The following is a 21,933-nucleotide window of genomic DNA, read 5'->3' as shown; positions in this document are numbered from 1 at the left end:
AAAAAAGATCTTGTGTCAGGAATAAGGGACATGTTGCTTCAAATGTTGGGTGTTACTCAGCCCTCAGCAATCAACCTCTATAGGGATCTACTTCAGCAAGCTCATGCCTCCTTCTTGGGGCGCCCACATCCGATGACTGATTAGGTGTGGGGGTGCAAACATTTGGTCCCTTTGCCCTAGTTCCAGGCAACTCTAAGAGATCATCTTAGCTCCAGAACTCCCTGCTGGTTGTTGGAGATCTTTGATGGGCTTCATCTTGGCTCGACTTTTTCCAGTTTCCTTCCTTGCTGCAAAGAATTTGCCGAACCACAAGATTGTCCTCACCTCTGACACCAGATGCAAGTCCAGGAGCCCCTAGGTCCACTCTCACATCAGACCAGTTGGATCCAAATTTGGGAACTTTTTCACATCGATACTTTGCTAGAATGATTCAAACCGAGAGGACTGCCTCAGATGCACCAGAATGACTCACAGAGCTCAAGAAGCAGTGTGCTTATGTTTGCAGTTTGCTTATAGGAAAGAGACACAAGTTAGAGTTAGCCAAAGAAGGGCATATGGAGTTTCCCATATGCGAAGCTTCTTGTTGTTCTCTTCCCTTGGAGTCCAGACCCATTACCTCCTCCTGGTGACAATATGTGTGACAATACTCAAAGACCATTTCCAATCAGGTAGCTCACCTTAGCTCCATTGTCCAGAATTTTTATTGAGGCTTCATTAGATAGACATGAGTAGTTGAATTATGGCCTATCAGGTTGAACCCAATTTCCAACCTCCCTCCTTATATTGGCCTGATATGCCTTTGCCCAACACTCCAACCCTTTAATCACATGGCTGGTCTTTTTGGCAAGGCCAGTTCCCATCCTAAGTCATTTCATTAGCATAAACTATCAGGTGTGGTCCTTCATGAATAACCTGAGGTCTTTCACGAATAAACAATCACTTCTATCACTAGGGAATTTTCAAGCATTTAAAGGTTAGCTCCCAGGAGCTGGGACAAAGGCCATCTCTCTTTCGGTGAGGCCAAATTCTTTACTACACATATGCCCTTCCACAGATGTTGATTCTAGGAACATTGCTTGGTAAACATCCTGTGTGCTAATCATTGTCTCAGAGTCGGCTTCAGAAGGAACTCAATATGGGACCCCTTGTTACTAATAAAATGTATTTGAGAACATTTTATTTTATTTTTTTCAAGTTTATTTACTTATTTTGAGAGGGGGAAGTTGCAGAGAGAGAGGGGGAGGGAGAAACCCCAAGTGGGCTCTGCATGGTCAGCTGGGAGCCCAAGATAGAGCTCGACACTGGGCTCACATGAACTCACAATCTGTGAGATCATGACCTGAGCCGCGATCAAGAGTTGGTTGCTTAACCGACTGAGCCACCCAGGTGCTCCTTGAAAAAATATTATTTCTTTTTTTTTTTTTAATTTATTTTTGAGAGAGAGAGAGATGTAGCATGAACAGGGGAGGGGCAGAGAGAGAGGGAGACACAGAATCCGAAACAGGCTCCAGGCTCTGAGCAGTCAGCACAGAGCCCGACGCGGGGCTTGATCTCACGGACCACGAGATCATGACCTGAGCCGAAGTCGGATGCCCAACCGACCGAGCCACCCAGGCGCCCCAACCTTGAAAAAATTTTAAAGGCAGTTCTGAAGTAGTTGAAATATTCTTTGAATTACAAACCTAACGCTGGGCTCATGAAAAGGAAAATTCAAGGGCAAGAGATGAAGAATGGGGGCATTCATTCATTCAATGCTCCCTGGGGGCAGCAGGGAGGTCACGATTGAAATTTTTAATAACTCTGGAAATCCAAACGCAGAGATATTTGATAGAAAAGGAGTGTAGAGTTTGAGATAATAAGGTAACATACATATCCCCATGTGTGTTACACTTTTAAAAGGTTTATGTTAAAACATTAAACCCTTGGTGTAAATAAAATATGCATTAAAAATGACAATTTTGGCTGCTGCTGCTATTGTAATCCTCAAATTTCTGGAGTCAGTGGTCTAACCATAAACATTCCCCCCTACCCAACCTTTTATTTTGTGACAAGTTTTACCATGGCCCCACAGATTCCTCTGTTCATTGGATTTTGAAAGCATTGCTCGTGGGGATGACCTCAGTGTTCAACACTGAGGCTATTCCTGCCCTTCTCGGAAGAGGAGTTTTCTGAAGAATTAACAAACATTCCAACACTGGTCCATTAGTGGAAGTTGCTTTAACTGCATGTTGGCGGACATACTAGTAAGTCTCTTCTTGTTTCCACTGCCAAAATTCACTAGCATCTAGCATCTAGCACATACAATATAGCTGTTCAGATTTTCAAGTGAGAGACCTACTCCTCCCTTTCAAGTCACTCAGACCCCCCCCCTCCAATTTTGTCATTTTAGGTCTTTGTTTTATTTGCCTTCATATCAAAGCAATTAAATGATCTGTATAGCACTGTTTTAGTGATATGATTTGCTTTTCCCATTCTTCCAAAACAATTCATGGTCACATTGTATTATTGCTCTTATAACAGTGCCCTAATTGGGTGCTCAGTAATCACTTTCTCCCTGTGGACATGGCAGCCAGATTGATTTTTTAGGTGTAGTCAAAACTTGTGACTTCTCTGCTTAAAACCTTCTAGTCACTTTCTGTTACTGTTTGAATACAATTCGAACCCCTTGCCATGGTCTATAACACCCTTCAGTTAGTCTCTCCTATCCCTTTCCAGGTCCTTCATTGGTCCCTGGACCAGCACCATCAGCTTCACCTGGGAAACTACAAATACCAACTTTCATACCCTCTCCAGACCTGCTAAATCAGAACCTCTACAGCTGGAACCCAGCCATCTGTATTTTAACAGGCCCAGCAGGTGATTCTATTGCACACTAAATGTGAGAACCATTTGCCTAGACATATTGGATATCTTTTTTTTTTAATTTTATTTTTTTTAATTTACATGCAGATTAGTTAGCATATAGTGCAACAGTGATTTCAGGAGTAGATTCCTTAGTGCCCCTTACCCATTTAGCTCATCCCCCCTCCCACACCCCCTCCAGTAACCCTCTGTTCTCCATATTTATGAGTCTCTTATGTTTTATCCCCCTCTCCTTTTTTATAGTATTTTTGTTTCCCTTCCCTTATGTTCACCTGTTTTGTCTCTTAAAGTCCTCATAGGAGTGAAGTCATATGATATATGTCTTTCTCTGAGGGACTAATTTCACTTAGCATAATACCCTCCAGTTCCACCCACGTAGTTGCAAATGGCAAGATTTCATTCTTTGTGATTGCCAAGTAATACTCCATTGTATATATATACCACTTCTTCTCTATCCATTCATCCATCAATGGGCATTTGGGCTCTTTCCATACTTTGGCTATTGTTGATAGTGCTGCTATAAACATCGGGGTGCATGTGTCCCTTCAAAACAGCACACTTGTATCCCTTGGATAAATACCTAGTAGTGCAATTTCTGGGTCATAGGGTAGTTCTATTTTTAATTTTTTGAGGAACCTCCAGACTGTTTTCCAGAGTGGCTGCACCATCTTGCATTACCAGACATATTGGATATCTTATATTTATTTTTTTAATTAAAAAATTGTTTTAATGTTTATTTATTTTTGAAACATACAAGACAGAGCAGGAGCAGGGGAGGAGCAGAGAGAGAGAGGGAGACACAGAATCCGAAGCAGGCTTTGAACCATCAGCACAGAGTCCATCACGGGGCACAGAGACACAAACCGTGAGATTATAACCAGAGTCAAAGCTGGGCCCTCAACTGACTAAGCCACCCAAGCACCCCTCTTATTTTTCTTTAAACAGACTATATTCTTTCAGTCTCTAGACCATTGCACTTAATTCTCTCTGCCTAAAATTTTCTTCCCCTTTCTTACTCAAGTTTCCACTTAAATATCGAAACTTAAAGATGTTTTCTCTCTCTGGGTACCTGGATGGCTCAGTCAGTTAAGTGAAGAACTCTTGATTGGCTTAAGTCATTTTCTCACAGTTCTTGGGTTGGAGCCCCACATCGGGCTCCATGCTGACGGTGAGGAGCCTGCTTGGGATTCTCTCTCTCCCTCTCTGCACCTCCCATGCTTGCTCTCACTCTCTCTCTCTCTCTCTCTCAAAGTAAGTAATATAAACTTAAAAAAAAAAAGATGCCTTCTCTTACACCCATCTAAATTCTCCTGATGTTCTCTCCATCAGGTTAGTCTCTATTCATCTTTTACTACCATTACTTTGTGAGTGAGTTCACATGTTTTGAGTGTCATGGACAGTCTTTGTCCAGGCTACCTCAGATATTTTGTTCCAAATGAAACTGATGCATCAAGAAAGTGGGTTTTGCTCCTCTTCCAGTCTGAAGTCCTTTGTGAGATGCAATATTATTTGCTTAAACAGGCAAGACACTGGGCAATTTCATCAAAAGAGTACTTTGATAGAAATTTGTTAGAAATTTCTAGAGACTTTCTAGAGAAAGTCGTTCCTTGTGTGTCCAAGTAAAATTGCATTGGACATAGTCAAACAGGTAAAGAAGACCTTATTCAAGACTATTACAGTAAGGGATAGAGATTGAACTCAACTCCACAGAACAAAAGACAGGAGGATTTTAGAAGCTGGGGTGAGCTTATGGAAAAGGGGTGGAAGATATTGGGGGGAGGTTGGTCGATGTGGCTAGTCTATCTGTGTTTGCTAATTGCTGCTTATTGAACTTAAGTGCCTACCCTCCTATGCAGAGACGTTGGGAGATAAAGGTGCTAACATTATTGACGATTATATTTCAAAGGGATGGCTCCCAGGTCTTTAAGGAAGACATCGTGGGTTGTAAAATTGATGACAAAGGGGTGGTCAGGCCCTTGCAGTCAGGAAGAAACATGTTTTAACTTTAGTCAAGCTGCAGGGAATGTTAAGGCAGTCTTAATCAATTGATATCCAAAATTCTACTCTTGTTCCAAACTTGTAATTCTTGAGTGTTTTAATATGTTTCAGTTAGCTAACCTCCATACCTGGACAGAAGTTCTAAACTACATTCACAAATATCTTGAGTTTTAAACTTAAATGACAGTAGTCTTAACCATGGGTGATTGACCAACAAATCCAGAATGGTGACTGGGATCCATGAGCCACAGAGACCTGTGGTGGTGGTAACAGATCATAGATGAGCAGACATCAAGAATATCAGTTGACTTAGATAACCCAAAATATAAAAAGCAAGTCTGCAATTATCAGATGTCGGCTACCACAATCGAATATCCTGATTCTTTTCCCAGTTTCTAGATGACATCTGTTTTTAGACACAAAGCCTAAAAGAAATTAAGGGGGAGGTGGGTCCTCCTTTTGGAAATCCATAAATAGTTTTTCAAAATGGTGCTATGCCTTGAAGACTCCACTTGATGGAAAGTAGATTCTGTCAGACTCCTTCCATCCTGGAGTGGTCAGCGACTCATCTTTATCAGGACGGATATTTTTGTGTTTATGTTTGCCTTTCCTGTTGCAGTGCCTTGGCAAACACCACCATCCAAAGACTTAACACATTATCCAATTGCTTTATGGTGAAGAAGACAGGAAAACAAACATTTATCAGAAGATCCACTGGTCCTAACATACTCTACCTTGGCTGAACCTGCCCAGAATCACATACCTAGAGAGTAGTGATTCTGTGATTCTGTCCTTACTCTCCTGAATTGTAATCCAGTAATTGACATCATCCTTAAAGACATGTTTCCTTTCACACACATTTTATCACTGTGTGTTCTCCTGTGTTGGGCCCTTGGTAAATTCACCTGCACAACAAGGCAACTAAACCAAATGATGTATCAGAGTCTGGTCAATTCTGATACTCTGGACCCAGAAGTTTTTCTACATTTAGTGATATATTTTTATAGCTTATTTTGGAAGTGCACTCAATAAGCATTTGGAGAAACGTTCAACCTTGCTAATAGCCAAATAATTAATCCATCAGTGAGTATTCTGTTTGGACACATAATGTGATCAGAAACTCTGAGATCCTGAACTTATGCTCTATTAGGACAAAGATTTTTTCTGTGTTTTTTTTTTTTTCCTTCAGTGCTGTTTTCCAGACATCTCCTGCAGCCTAGCACACCAAAGGCGCTTAGTTAATAAGAACTAACAATGGTTATTGATAAAATGCACTACTTTTCATAATCCTCATGCAACTGTTCTGAACTGGTAGTAGCATAAATGGCCACAGGACTGGAAATCCAAGGTGAGGTGCAGTAATAGGAAAGTGAAAGGAGGGGACGCAGAGGGTAGAACTGAGGATAACAGAGGAGTCAACATAAGAGGTTGAAGTACCTAGAAAAAGTACTCACAAGGCAGCTCTGGGCAACGTCACTTACTTATGGAGGACGGGTGAGAAGCATAACTCAGTGTGATTAGGAGGTAGGATTTCTTTAGCAGCCACCTGCTGCTACCACTGTCAGCTCAAAAACCCAGGACTAGTGTTCCCATCACTGAACATAGAGTGTTATTCTGAGAACTTTTTGTAAAGCCCTCTTGATGTCCCTGTTCCGTAGGCTGTAGATGAAGGGATTCAGCATTGGGGTGACCACGGTGTACATCAATGAGGCAATCATGCCCCTCCAGGAAGATGCATCAGAACTGAGATACACACCAAGCCCTGTCCCATAGAACAAAGAAACCACAGACAAGTGAGATGCACAGGTGGAAAATGTCTTATACTTCCCATTAGCTGATGGGATTCTCAGGATTGAGGAGGCAATCCGGCTATAGGAGAAAAGGATCCCTGAGAAGGGAACAATGCCAAGAAGGCCAGTCACAATGTATTGTAGGATGTGATTGACCAATGTGTCTGAGCAGGCAAGCATGAGGGCCTGAGTAAGTTCACAGTAAAAGTGTGGAATTACCCGGTTGGTGCAGAAGGACAGCCGCAACATTAAGAGACTCTGGATCAGGGAGTATGACAAGCTGATGAACCAGGACACAAGAACCAGGAGGCCACAGAGCCATGGGCTCATGATGACTGTGTAGTGCAAGGGGTGACAGATGGCTACAAACCGGTCATAGGCCATCACAGTGAGGAGAAAAGTGTCCATACATCCAAAAACCATGAAAAAATACATCTGGGCGATGCAGCCTGCATAGGTGATGGATTTGCTCTGTGTTTGGATGTTCACCAGCATCTTAGGGATGGTGGTGGAGATGAAGCAGATGTCAGCAAAGGACAAGTTGGAGAGGAAGAAGTACATGGGGGTGTGGAGGTGAGAGTCAGAGCTGACGGCCAGGATGATGAGCATGTTCCCGAACACGGTGACCAGGTACATGGACAGGAAGAGCCCAAATAGAATGGGTTGATTCTCTGAGTCGTGGGAAAATCCCAGGAGTAAAAATTCTGAAACACTCGTTTGATTTCTTGGTTCCATATTGCCAACACATCAGCTAGATGATTGAAGAAGGGAATGCACATGAAATAGACACTAGAAAAACTCTAGAGTCTACTTTTTTATTTCTTGAAATGAAGCATTGGGCATAAAGGCCTTAACATTACAGAATTTAGACATCCTATATTCTGTTTTATGTGCAACGTTTAATAATGTTGATCAATCCCAGTCCATCGGCCTTTGGGGCCCTCATTTATCCTCTTTATTTAGAATCACCAAATCTAAAAAGTTAAGAACAACTTTGGACATTAGCCATAACATGATCCAAACTCATTCTAACACAAATGAGCAACATGAGGTCTGGTGAACCGCAGTAACTTAATGTGGATTATCTGCCTTGTGTGGGACGCAAAAAAGGGTCAGATAACTATGTCTCAGAGGTGAGAAAATGTGAGGGTATCTCACGTGTCTGGACAGACTATTGCAGGATGAGTAGAATGTAGGTTTACTCCTCAAGAAGAAAAAAAAAGGAAGAAAAAGAAAATGTTTACACAAAATGATAAATCACATGAACAGATTCTTAATGCTTAGTGTACCAGGGGCCATCAACATCCTGCAGGAACAGGGCCAGATGCTTCCTGGACATTTGTTGCTTGACAAAATGCTCTTCATCCAGATGGTATACGTTCAAGCAAAAAATGCATATTAACATTTGCACTATTTCAGTACCATTATATACTACAAAGGTCACAAATAGAATTTTAGTCATATCCTCTATGGTGCTCATGAAATACCCGAGGAAGCATAGAAACTGCTCCAGGATGTTGACACAGGAGCCCAAAAAGTGAGAGTCAGATGCGGCACTCACAATCAGGTGATGATTCAATGAGGCTGGGAAGAAGAGGAGCCCACCTACTCTCCTACTCTCTTTGTTTCTGGTCCTGAGGTCCTGTACCCAGATATAGAGGAAGGGGTCCTATAACCCAGGATGCTGAACAGCATAAAATCATAAAATGATCTTCAGTGTTGTATTTTGTCTCGTTAGAAGTATTTTTGCACAACTACTATTCTGTAATGCCCCTAACTACAAAGGGAAAAAGCCACCATTGACTGTCATCCCTGTCAGTCCTCTTAGGTATGAAAATCAAAGTAGCAGGGAAGGGGTGGCTGAAATAGGTGAAGGTGGTCAAAATGTACTAACTTCCAGTTATAAAACAAATAAACCATGAGGTATAATGTGCAGTATGAATACAGTTAATAGTATTATATGGTATATTTGAGAGTTGCTAAGAAAATAGACCTTATAGGGGCACCTGGGTGGCTCAGTTGGATAAGTGTCTGACTTCAGCTCAGGTCATGATCTCGCAGTTTATGAGTTCCAGTCCTGTATCTGGCTCTGTACTGACAGCTCGGAGCCTGGAGCTTGCTTCAGATTCTCTGTCTCCCTCTCTCTCTGCTCCTCCCTCACTAGTGCACTGTTTCTCAAAAATAAATAAAAAATATTTAAAAAAGAAGAAAATAGATCATATAATTTCTCATCACCAGAAAAAAATTTTTGTAACTATGTGTGGTGGCAGATGTTAACTAGACCTATTGTGGTAATATGTCAAATATTATATGTGCAATGTGATGAATCATTATGTCATATACCTTAAGCTAATATAATATTACATACCAATTTTACCTAAAAAACGAACGAACACAAAAACCCTAAAGCAAAGAGTGTCTCTGGAATGATAAAGATGGTCACGTTGTAGGCAAATTGTTTAAGTATGAATGAACGTCTTTGTTCTGACCCTTGGTAGGTGGGCAGTTTGCAATCACCTCTGGTGGCTTCTGGTCAGGTGAGAGGTATTCGAAACAGAAGGTCACGACTCATCTTTAAAGCATGATAGTTTGTAAAAATTTTCCTTGACTTTTAATAGATGTAGCTTGCTCCCTTGCATTCTGATCTGTTATGAGCAGAAGATCAGAGTACACAGGAAATGCCCACAATTCTGGATAATCCCTGGGTGCTGTGTGTCAACATCATCAACTGCATTAGAATTCAGTAAAGCCATTTCTTAGTGGGAGTGGATTATGATTCAAGCCGGTCATGAAATGATGAATTATCACATTCATCTTAAGAAAGAGTTTCTTGTAGATTAGAAACATTTTATCTTATGGCACAAAAACAGACACATAGACCAGTGGAATAGAACAGAGACTCCAGAATTGGACCCACAAAAGTATGGCCAACTAATCTTTGACAAAGCAGGAAAGACTATCCAGTAGAAAAAAGACAGCCTCTTTAACAAATGGTGCTGGGAGAACTGGACAGCAACATACAGAAGAATGAAACTAGAACACTTTCTTACACCATTCACAAAAATAAACTCCAAATGGGTAAAGGACCTGAATGTGAGACAGGAAACCATCATAACCCAAGAGGAGAAAGCAGGAAGAAACCACTCTGGCCTCAGTTGCAGCAATTTCTTACTTGACACATCTCCAAAGGCAAGGGAATTAAAAGCAAAAATGAACTCTTGGGACCTCATCAAGATAAAAATCTTCTGCACTACAAAGGAAACAATCAACAAAACTAAAAGGCAACCAACGGAATGGGAAAAGATATTCGCAAATGACATATCAGACAAAGGGTTAGTATCCAAAATCTATAAAGAACTCACCAAACTCCACACCCAAAAAACAAATAATCCAGTGAAGAAATGGACAGAAGACGTGAATAGGCACTTCTCTAAAGAAGACACCCAGATGGCCAACAGGCACATGAAAAGATGCTCAACGTCAGTCCTCATCAGGAAAATACAAATCAAAACCACACTGAGATATTATCTCATGCCAGTCAGAGTGGCTAAAATGAACAAATCAGGAGACTATAGATGCTGGTGAGGATGTGGAGAAACGGGAACCCTCTTGTACTGTTGGTGGGAATGCAAACTGGTGCAGCCACTCTGGAAAACAGTGTGGAGGTTCCTCAAAAATTTAAAAATAGATCTACCCTATTACCCAGAAATCGCACTGCTAGGAATTTACCCAAGGGAGATAGGAGTGCTGATGCATAGGGGCACTTGTATCCCAATGTTTATAGCAGCACTTTCAACAACAGCCAAACGATGGAAAGAGCCTAAATGTCCATCAACTGATGAATGGATAAAGAAATTGGGGTTTATATTCACACTGGAATACTACTTGGCAATGAGAAAGAATGAAATCTGGCCTTTTGTAGCAACAAAAGGATGGATGGAAATGGAGAGTGTTATGCTAAGTGAAATGAGTCATACGGAGAAAGATACCATATGTTTTCACTCTTATGTGGATCCTAAGAAACTTAACAGAAGACCATGGGGGAGGGGAAGGAAAAAAAAGTTAGAGAGGGAGGGAGCCAAACCATCAGAGACTCTTCAAAACTGAGAATAAACTGAAGGTTGATGGGGGGTGGGAGGGAGGGAAGGGTGGGTGATGGGCATTGAGGAGGGCACCTGTTGGGATGAGCACTGGGTGTTTGATGTAAACCAATTTGACAATAAATTTCATATTAAAAAAATAAAGATTTATGGTCAGCAAAAAGAAAGAAAGAAAGGAAGAAACATTTTATCTTAGGACGAGAGCTTAGAAATTAGAGGTGAAAGATACAACCATTTGTCATTTATACTTTCCCCTTTATTCATGCACCAAATACATGTTGGTCTTCTGTTTCTATTCTGTTTCTAGGATCTAGTGTTAGTGGGCAATTTTGTGGAGCCAGGCAGGATGTAGAGAAGAATGGAACTAGGCTGTTAGTCACTGAAAAAGTCCTGGAAGCCATTCTGCAAGAAGGATTACTTTGGGACAGGCTAAGTGTTAGCTGTTGGGGGTACAAAGATTAATGGTGTGGTTTTGTCTTGAGGGAGCCTGCCTTTCAGGGGTAGTGGTGGATACAGAAACCAGTCATCGTAATACAGTGACTTAAAAGCTAAGGTAAATGCAGTCTTCAGAGTGAAGTCGAGAAAGGAACCACAAATACAGCCTGAAGTGATGCAGTCAAGGAAGGATTCCTGGAGGAACAGATCCGTGGGCAAGGAGTTGTCTAGGTTGATGACTGAGCATGGGCTTTTCTGGCAGAGAAGGCATCAAGGAAAAAGGCCCATAAGCAAAAAGCTGCATGGGACAGTGTGCTCTTAGCAATTTGTTGCAACACAAAATGGGACATGGAAATGGTGAAGAATGAGGTTGATGAGATGAGCGGGGGCCACATCTCTGGGAACCTTGAAAAAAAACAATGGATAAAAGGATAGGGGCTATGTAAGGACTGTGACTGAAGGAGTAACATGATCCATATCACGATTTTCCCTGGTGCCTGGAGTGAAAGATAGATTTAAGGCAGGCAAACTAGGGTCAAAGGGAATGGGATTGGGAATACTCACCTCATTAAAGTTGAAGGGACCACGTCACCAATTTTAGGGAAGAGGAACAAAGATGAAGAGGTGAATAAATTGTTCCCATGTCTTACTAATGATTCCGTGTTTCCTGATAAGGGTGAGACTTGACACCCAAGAGGAATCAAGTGAAACTATGAGGAAGGGATATGTGAAATCAGTGTCTTCCAGAATGTTTCCAGAGCCGAAGGGGAGGGTGTCAAGAGGGGACTGGACATTGGACCTTCCTGTGTGCTTTGCTCTTCCTCCCACATCCATCCTGCCCACGTCTTTATATACTGCAGCCCTAGATACCAGGGAACACAGACTCTTCACTCTTGAATATCTCTATGAGGACCACAGATGAAGGTGAAGAAGGAAGAGGAGGGACAGGTCCTTACGGAGAAACAGGGTATGTTCCCCAGCAAATGGAGGTGGTAAAGAAGGATTCAGAAAGGATTTATCTGGTCTGAATGAAGGTGAAGTCTCTGGAGTTTTGGGGCCAGGTGATGGAGTAAAGAATAAGAGAAGATCCATATTGCACAGTCAAAGACCTAATAATCTATCAGTACCTGGGGGCATCCATTTGTGCACTTCCGACTGGTAACTGTGCCATTACACGGTGTGGTCCTGGATAGTGCTGTGGTATCCAAGAGGAGACTGGGGGCTTAACTCTTCCTCCTCAACCCTATAATCTCCATCAACCATCCACCCAAATAACATGCAAGCAAAGTAAAAGCTCACTAACAATGGTAGGGTAGCCATTCATCCTCCCAAAAAACTGGCCCCTAGAGCTCCTCCTGCATGGATACCATGGAGGTGTCCCTGCCACAGGCTTAATAGTAGTCAATGCCCTTTCTACCCAACCACCTCTTTTCTCTATTTCCCACAACACTTACTGGGCTATGCATGCTTGGCAATGTGGGCTCACCACTGGGACCGACTCCCCTGCATCTTGTTCTCTCATGGAGGGTAGGCAATGAAGAAACATTTGTTTCCCCAAAGAGAAGGGATACAGAGCCAGGCATGTAATGCAGGGTGTGTCTGATTTTTCCTGGCAAAGGCATGGGTATCTTGGGAGTGATACGTGGGCCTTGGTGACTATAAGTTGATATGTTACAGGTTTGGTGGCCCTGGGGACTGAACCCCCTGTGAAGCTTGTTAGACAAATTGATCAATGGATTTTCCATTCCCTGATCAATTTGACTCCTAATAGGCAGGGACCACACAGGAAAGGGTCTCTGACCTGCCAATTCCTTATCCCTAGGAGAGTAATAGTGGGGCCAGCTGTGACACCTCTCTTCTGGGTCCCTTTTCTTTGGGAAGAATTTTTCCAGTGTTTCTTAGATCTCCTCCTGAAGACAACTGACTTGTAGTATTCACATCAGGCAGATGGCTGAGTAATGAAGGATCCCAGGAATCACTTGGGTAATGGTTCTCAAACTTCTGGCCTGTGCCAGGATGACCTTGAATATTTGTTTAACTAGATTTAGTTTTAAGTTATTTTATTTTTTAAGTTTATTTATTTATTCTGAGAGACACACAGAAAGAGAACAAGCAGAGAAGGGGCAGAGAGAAGGAGAGACAGAATCCCAAGTAGGCTCTACACTATTAGCACAGAGCCCATTGTGGGGCTTGAACTCACGAACTGCAAGATCATGACCTGAGCTGAGATCGAGAGTCAGACTCTTAACTGACTGTGCCACCCAGGTGCCCCTTTTATTTAAATAGATTTCTGAGTTCCGTCTCCAAGTTTCTGTCTCAATATGTCTGGCTTTGGGCCTGATAATTTGGATTTTTCACAACCTCTGAATTTTGCTGGTCTCTAGGACACTATTTTGAGAATAGTTGCCCTAGGGTAGTTTCAAAATGTAAGCTTTATCAAAAGTATCACCTTGGGCTCTTGTTAATGTATAACTTTCCACCTTATTCCAGACATACATAGTCAATATCTCCAGGGGAAGAGGCTGAGAATGTACTTTGAAAAAAATTTACAACAATTTTACTTTACTTTATTTTTATTTATATTTTATTGTAGAGATAGGTACAAATATATAGGTATAGATAGATATATATCTCCACAATATGTATATAATGACATTTTCCATTTTAAGAATTTTTAAGTGTGCAAGTCTGTGGCATTAAGAACATTCACAATGTTGTACAACCATCACCACTATCCATTTCCAGAACTTTATCATCATTTCCAATAGCACACTGTTCCCGTTAAACAAATTCCACATTCCCCCTCTCCCAACCATTGAAAACCCCTATTCTACTTTCTGTCTCTATGACTTTGCCCGTTCTAGGTACCTCATATAAGTGGACTCATAAAGTGCTTATCCTTTTGTGTCTGACTTATCTCACTTAGCATGTTTTCAAGATTCAACCATGTTGCACCATGTATCAGAATTTCATTCCTTAAGGCTGAATAATATTTCATTGTATGTATATATCCAATTTTGTTTATCTATTAATCTGTTTTCATCCTTCGGCTATTGTGGTTAATGCTGGGATGAACTTCAGCAAGAATCTATTTGAGTTTCTGCCTTAAATTTTAGGGGGCATATACCTGGAATTGATGGATCTTGAGAATTTACTATTTTTTAAATGTATTTATTTATTTTGAAAGAGAGAGAGAGAGAGCACGAGTGGGGGAGGAACAGAGAGAGAGGGGGAGAGACAGAATCCCAAGTGGGATGTACACTGTCAGCATAAAGCCCAACGTGGGACTCGAACCCATGAACCACAAGCTCATGACCTGAGCAGAAATCAAGAGCCTTAAGTGACTGAGCCACCCAGGTGTCTTGAGTTTTATTTCTTTTCTGCAGAATTCTATTTTATTTCTATTGGAAATTCTAACATTGCACCCAGACATTGGAATACACAGGATAAAAAAGATAAATGAAGCATAAGCTCCCCCCAAAAGTTAGAAGGGGACGGGATTCAAAGTTCAGGTGGATGTTTTTAAGAGGCACCCATTCATAAAATAATCATACAAACAATTATTTAATAACACTTGAGGTGAATGTGGTGGATGGCAGAGTGTCCATGAGAACATATACCTGGTGGAGACGATGTACCTGAGAAATAAGGGTTATGGGCAGGATTCAGCCAGGCAACAGCTTGTCTAACTCCTGACATTCACAGCAGAATCTTCTCATTCTTCCCTTACAAGTAGTTGGTCTGTACCGCCATCCCTGCAGACCCATGATCGCCAGACCAGTACATTTCACCTCCAAGATAATAGTGCCTATGGGGTGCTCTGCAGGCCCTTCACCATCTTCCCAAGATATTTTCTCCTCCCTAACATGTTGCGTTTCTCTTATCCCATCTCTTTGAAAGCTAACACCATCAACTTCTGCACTCAGGGAATGTTTTTGCTCCAGTGTTCTCCATGGGGCTGATTTTGACCCTTCCGGAACAATTTCTGGTTATCCCAACACAGTGCTGGCATCTCGTGGCTGAAGGCCAGGGATGCTGTTAAACATCATGTGATATACAGAACAGTCCCCTGTGGCAAATAATCAGGCCAAAAATGTCAATATTATGGAGACTGAGGAACCCTGGTCTAGACAAGTGTTGAGAAGTAATATTTTTTTTTATTAAAAAAAAAATTTTTTTTTAACGTTTATTTATTTTTGAGACAGGGAGAGACAGAGCATGAACGGGGAGGGTCAGAGAGAGAGGGAGACACAGAATCTGAAACAGGCTCCCGGCTCTGAGCTGTCAGCGCAGAGCCCGACGCGGGGCTCGAACTCACGGACCGCGAGATCATGACCTGAGCCGAAGCCGGCCGCTTAACCGACTGAGCCACCCAGGCGCCCCTGTTGAGAAGTAACATTAAAATTTTTATCTAAAAAAATCTCAACCATTCTCTTTATTATTCAGTGATATTGAAATGTTATGTAAAACAAATCTCGATTTTTCATTTTTGTCTTAGGCTGCTTGATGTTTTGCATTGTGGTTAGATTTAAATGACATAAGATGTACCATTTTGATTATCTTCAAGTGTACATTCTGTGCACTTGGCATCCATATCTCTCCAGAATGTTTTCATCCTCCCAAATTGAAACTCTGTCCCCGTTGACACTAACCCTCTATCTCGTCCCTTCTTCCAGCCCCTGGAAACCACCATTTGACTTTCTGTCTCTGTGAGTTTGACTCCTCTTGGTACCTCATATGAGTAGAATCATATAAAATGTATCCATTCACAACGTCTCCATTTTGAAATTCTCAACTTTCAAAACTTGAACTTCTGACGTCCACTTTTCTTCCAAATATGCTCCATCCACAGCCCTCCCTGTCTCGATGAATACACTTCTGTTCTTTCATTGTTCAGGCCCCAAACCCTGAAACCAATCTTGGCTCCTCTTTATCTCATCCCTGTATCCTGACTGACAACAAATCATCTTGGCTCTTCCTTCTAATCATAGTTCCAGGGAGCACTTCTCAACACTTACACTGTCACCTCCCTGCTCCTAGCTAACTATACATATTTCACTTGGTTTACTGCAGTCATCTCCAAGCAGACTTTCTCACACCTTGCAATCCACTCTCAACCAGGCAGCTGGAATGATCTGTGAAATCCTGTCATATAGTGTCCTTTGTCTGCCCCAAACCCTGCTATGACTCCTCACATTGAGTAGGGAAAGGGTTACGATAGGCATGGAGAGATAAGAGACCGTCAGGGAGGCAGGATGCAGCTACAAATGGGAGGCTGAAGAAGGAGCAGTGGCAGTGAAGTTCAGGGGGAAGAAAGAGGATAAGGTAAACTTGTTCCGGAACTGCCCAGGCTAGGCGGCATGCGTGGATTCTCACAAACTTTCTGATAAGGTCCCAATAAAAAGCCAGGGACAGAAATCCTCAGTGGCAACCCAATTGGGATGCCACACTTTCTCTCAGTAAATTCTATCACTTTGCTCTGTTGTCCACAAGATTCATTCTTCGACTCCGTGAGACAAGGACCAGCGTCTCTCCCACCCTCCTGTAACAACATCACTCAGAACAAATAAAGGCGAAAGTCCTTGAAAGGCAGGGAAAGCCTCAGCTAATCAGCCCTGGATACCTGTCCTTCTCTTGCACTATGGTTCCATCACTCCTTCAGCCACGTCCTCCCCAGGCAACCTCCCACCTTAAGGGCTTTGTATTAACCTTTCCATCTGTTCGGGGCATGTTTCCACAAGATGTGCATTCACCTTCTTCACAGTGTAACGTACTCAGTGAGGTTTATTAAGAACACGGTTTTTATTGTGACAACCCGTTCTCCCCATACACCTGTACCTGTTTATCCTTGTGGTAGTTGAGCCTAAAATATGACTGACACAGTAAAAAATCAGTAAACAAATAAATGTTCTAAAGGGGCTCCTAGTAACATTGTTTCCTGACCCCAGTTGATTGGCCCAAGGTGGAAAGAGAACATATTTGTGCGGATTAGAATTGTTTCCTGGGATTTTCTTTCTTTCTTTCTTTCTTTCTTTCTTTCTTTCTTCCTTCCTTTCTTTCTTTCTTCCTTTCTTTCTTTCTTTCTTTCTTTCTTCCTTCCTTCCTTCCTTCCTTCCTTCCTTCCTTCCTTCCCTTTCTTTCTTTCTTTCTTTCTTTCTTTCTTTCTTTCTTTCTTTCTTTCTTTGCATCTGAGTAACCAAAGTAATTCCAGTTCTGAAAAATGCAGCTATGAGGTATGAGAGGTGAGAACTGCTGATCTCCATGTCTGTTTCCACTTGAAAGCAGCCAGTTTGAGAAAATAAAGCCCGTAGTCTGAAAGGAAATCCTCATGGTGTTTGAGCCCCAGTGTTTAGTTGTGCCAGTGCCCAGCTGATCCGTCTCTCAGCTATGTTCAGATGAATCGGAGAATTCTCTTCCGTAACTTGTGGCCCAACCACACCTGTCTAGTGCAGCCTTATCTTTACATGAGACAGGATCATGAGGTGATAATGTCCACTGAAAATCAGCAAGGAGTGCTGTGACAGACCCTCCACCTTCCAGCTCAAGGCCTTATCAAGCAGTCATTGGCAAATTGTAACTCACACACATCTCCTGTGGTAAGCTGAATAATAGCCTCCCAAAGACGTCCATGTACTATTCTGCAGAAGCTGTGAATGTGCCACTTTAGATGGCAAAAGGCACTTTGGGAGTGTCATTTAGTTAAGGATCTTGAGATAGGAAATGGACTCCGAATTATCTGGGTCGGCACGATGTAATCCTCAAGGTCCTAGGAAGAGCAAGCAGGAGGGCTAGAGGGAGATTTCAAGATGTTGTACTTTGTACTTTGAAACTGGAAGTAGGATCCATGAGCCAACGAATGCAGGGGGGCTCTAGAATTTAGAAAGGCAAGGAAAAGGACTTTCTCAGGCACCTCCAAAAGGAAAGCAATCCTGCTGATACATTTGACTTTTGACCTCCAGAATGTAAAATAATAAATTGTATCATTTGAAACTACTAGACTTATGGCAATGCAAAACAGATTCAATAGGAAATTAATATACCTCTCTTCCAAAATTTGCCTATCTTATTGCCACTGGCTAGGTCAGGTACCCATTATCTCTCTCCTTGACCATTTCAACTGTCTCCTAACTGATCCCTATGGCTCCAATTCTCCCACTCAGAGTAATCCTAAGGTCCTCATATGATACCTTTGAATACAGCATGTTTTGGTTCTCAAATGATTACAAAATCTTTAGTATGTCAAGTTTGACTCTCAATGGTCTGTCTTCCATCTACATTTACAGGCTTATTACTTTCTTTTTTCTTTTTTAAAAATTATTTACTTATTTATTTTTGGAGAGAGACAACATAAGTGGTAGAGTGAAAGAGAGGGAATCTTTTTTTTCTTATGTTTGTAAGATAATTTTTTTTTTTTAATTTACATCCAAGTTAGTATATAGTACAACAATTTCGGGAGTAGATTCCTTAATGCCCCTTACCCATTTAGCCAATCCCCCCTCCCACAACCTCTCCAGCAACCCTCTGTGTGTTCTCCATATTTAAGAGCTCTTATGTTTTGTCCCCCTCCCTGTTTTTATATTACTTTTCCTTCCCTTCCCTTATGTTCATCTGTTTTGTATCTTAAAGTCCTCATATGAGTGAAGTCATATATTTGTCTTTCTCTGACTAATTTCACTTAGCATAATACCCTCTAGTTCCATCCATGGAGTTGCAAATGGCAAGATTTCATTCTTTTTGATTGCCAAGTAACACTCCATTGTATATATATACCACATCTTATCCATTCATCCATCGATGGACATTTGGGCTCTTTCCATACTTTGGTTATTGTTGATAGTGCTGGTATAAACATTGGGTTGCATGTGCCCCTTCAAAACAGCACTACTGTATCTGTTGGATAAATAGTGCAATTGCTGGGTTGTAGGGTAGTTCTATTTTTAATTTTTTGAGGAAGCTCCAGACTGTTTTCCAGAGTGGCTGCACCAGTTTGCCTTCCCACCAGTAGTGCAAAAAATACCCTCTTTCTCTGCATCCTCGCCAACCTCTGTTGTTGCCTGAGTTGTTAATGTAAGCCATTCTGACAGGTATGAGGTGGTATCTCATTTGTGGTTTTGATTTGTATTTCCCTGATGATGAGTGACATTGAACATATTTTCATGTGTCTGTTAGCCATCTGGATGTCTTCTTTCAAAAAGTGTCTGTTCATGTCTTTTGCCCATTTATTCACTGGATTAGTTGTTTTTTGGGTGTTGAGTTTGATAAGTTCTTTATAGATTTTGGATACTAACCCTTTATCTGATATGTCGTTTGCAAATATCTTCTTCCATTCCATCAGTTGCCTTTTAGTTTTGCTGATTGTTTCCTTCACTGTGCAGAAGCTTTTTATCTTGATGAGGTCCCAATAGTTCATTTTTGCTTTTGTTTCCTTTGCCTCTGGAAACATATTAAGAAGTTGCTGCAGCCAAGGTCAAAGAGGTTTTTACCTGCTTTCTCCTCTAGGATTTTGATGGCGTCCTGTCTTATGTTTAGGTCTTTCATCCATTTTGAGTTTATTTTTGTGTATGGTGCAAGAAAGTGGTCCAAGTTCATTTTTATGCATGTTGCTGTTCAGTTTTCCCAGTGCCACTTGCTGAAGAGACTGTCTTTATTCCATTGGATATTCTTTCCTGCTTTGTCAAAGATTAGTTGCCCATACATTTGAGGGTCCATTTCTCGATTCTGTTCCATTGATCTGAGGGTCTCTTCTTGTGCCAGTACCATACTGTCTTGATGATTACAGCTTTGTAATACATCCTGAAGTCTGGGATTGTGATGCCTCCAGCTTTGGTTTTCTTTTTCAGGATTGCTTTGGCTATTTGGAGTCTTTTGTGGTTCCCTACAAATTTTAGGATTGTTTGTTCTAGCTCTGTGAAGAATGCTGGTGTTATTTTGATGCGTATTGCATTGAATATGTAGATTGCTTTGAGTAGTATCAACATTTTAACAATATTTGTTTTCCTATCCAGGGGCATGGAATATTTTTCCTTTTTTTTTTTTTTTTTTTTTTTTTGGTGTCTTCTTCAATTTCTTTCATAAGTTTCTATAGTTTTCAGTGTAGAGATTTTTCACCTCTTTGGTTAGATTTATTCCTAGGTATTTTATTGTTTTTGGTGGAAAGAGAGAGAATCTTAAGTAGGGTCTAGACCTACCAGGGGTTTGATTCCAACACCTGAGATGATGACACTGAGGTCATGATCTGAGCTGAAATCAAGAGTCAGATGCTTAACTGAGTAAGCCACCCAGGCACCCCCAGGCTTATTCCCAATAACTCAGCCATTAAATTCTATATATATTCCTAAAATACTTCATTCTTGCATGTCTGTTAAATGTCACCCAAGCCTATTATCCAGTTAAATTTCTACTCGTTATTCATCACGTAAGCATATATTTTCCTATAGAAGTTTTCCCTGAATACAAAGTGTTGCCAAATTGTGGAAAAACTGGACCTTCATGCATTCCTGGTGGGAATGTACATTGGGCAGTCATTTGGGAAAACAGTTTGGCAGTTGCTTGAAAGCTTAAAGATAAACTTACCATATGACCCAGCATTTCCAACCCTAGGAATCTACCCAAGAGAAATAAAAACACACGTTGGCACAAACACATGTGCTCAAGTACCCACAGCAGCATTATTTATAATGACACGAAACTGGAAATGTCCAAATGTGTGCCAACGGACAAGTAGATTAAAAAATTAGTACATCCACACATTTGAATACTGTTCTGCAATTAAAAGAAACAAAACGTTGATACATAGTTCCACATGGATGACTCTGAAAAAACATACGCTGTGTAGAAGACCAATACAAAAGACTACACGTTGTATGATTGCATCTATATAAGATATCTAGTAAAGCAAATTAATAGATAGTGATAAGTGATTTCCTAGGATTGAGGTGGGAGTCAATAGTAACTGCAAATGGGCACAAGGGAATGTTATGAGGTAACGGAAATATTCTAAAAGTGGATTGCAGTAATAATCACATAATTCTACAAACTTACTAAAATCATTGAATTTACATTATCATTGGGTAAATTTTGTATATGTAAATCATGCCTCAAAAATTATTTTAAAAAAGTTGGAAGAGTTTTCTTGGAATTATTCAGGATGGTTTCAAAACTTTTACCTTTGTTTTCAAAACGATCTATGACACACCACATTATGCTCACCACTGTGTATTGCAACCATTTGGAACCCTCCTCGATTTGGACACGGTAGCCAATAAATTCACATTGGTGTCAACTTAATGGAATCAAAGTGAATTGGAGCTACATCAAATAAGCCTTTCCTCTCTAACATTATAATTTTAGAGTAATTTTGCAGCCCTATGTTCCCAATGATTAGTTTCCTTTTTTTCTCTCCAGAAGTTTGAACTCCTTTCATGATATGGTGTTGTACATTATAGCTTTACCACCTGTCTTAGCTTGGATTCTCAGAGAAGCAGATGCTTAGCCAAGGGTTTATGTGCAAGCACTTTATTGGAAAGAACAAGGAACATGGAACATGGGTGAGAGGAGAAGTGATACATGGAAGAAAATACATTACGGGCGCCTGGGTGGCTCAGTTGGTTGAGTGTCCGACTTCGGCTCAGGTCATGATCTCATGGTTTGTGGGTTCGAGCCCCGTGCTGGGCTCTGGGCTGACAGCTCAGAGCCTGGGGTCTGCTTCAGATTCTGGGTCTCCCTCTCTCTCTGCCCCTCCCCCGCTC

The 21,933-nt window shown here is 41.3% G+C and overlaps 1 protein-coding gene across 1 annotated transcript; it reads right to left on the bottom strand.

Moving 5' to 3' along the window:
- Window positions 1–6,452: 6,452 nt before the first annotated feature.
- LOC132674750 (olfactory receptor 7C1-like) lies at window positions 6,453–7,424 on the bottom strand. The gene has a single exon (XM_060627294.3). It carries the CDS (start codon window positions 7,383–7,385, stop codon window positions 6,453–6,455), a length of 933 nt encoding a protein of 310 aa, XP_060483277.2. The 5' UTR covers window positions 7,386–7,424.
- Between the last annotated feature and the right edge of the window lie 14,509 nt (window positions 7,425–21,933).

This window comes from Panthera onca, chromosome A2, assembly GCF_046562875.1.
Source record: "Panthera onca isolate mPanOnc1 chromosome A2, mPanOnc1 haplotype 2, whole genome shotgun sequence".
In the NCBI taxonomy this organism is placed as follows: domain Eukaryota; kingdom Metazoa; phylum Chordata; class Mammalia; order Carnivora; family Felidae; genus Panthera; species Panthera onca.
This window is presented reverse-complemented; position numbering and strand designations above follow the sequence as displayed.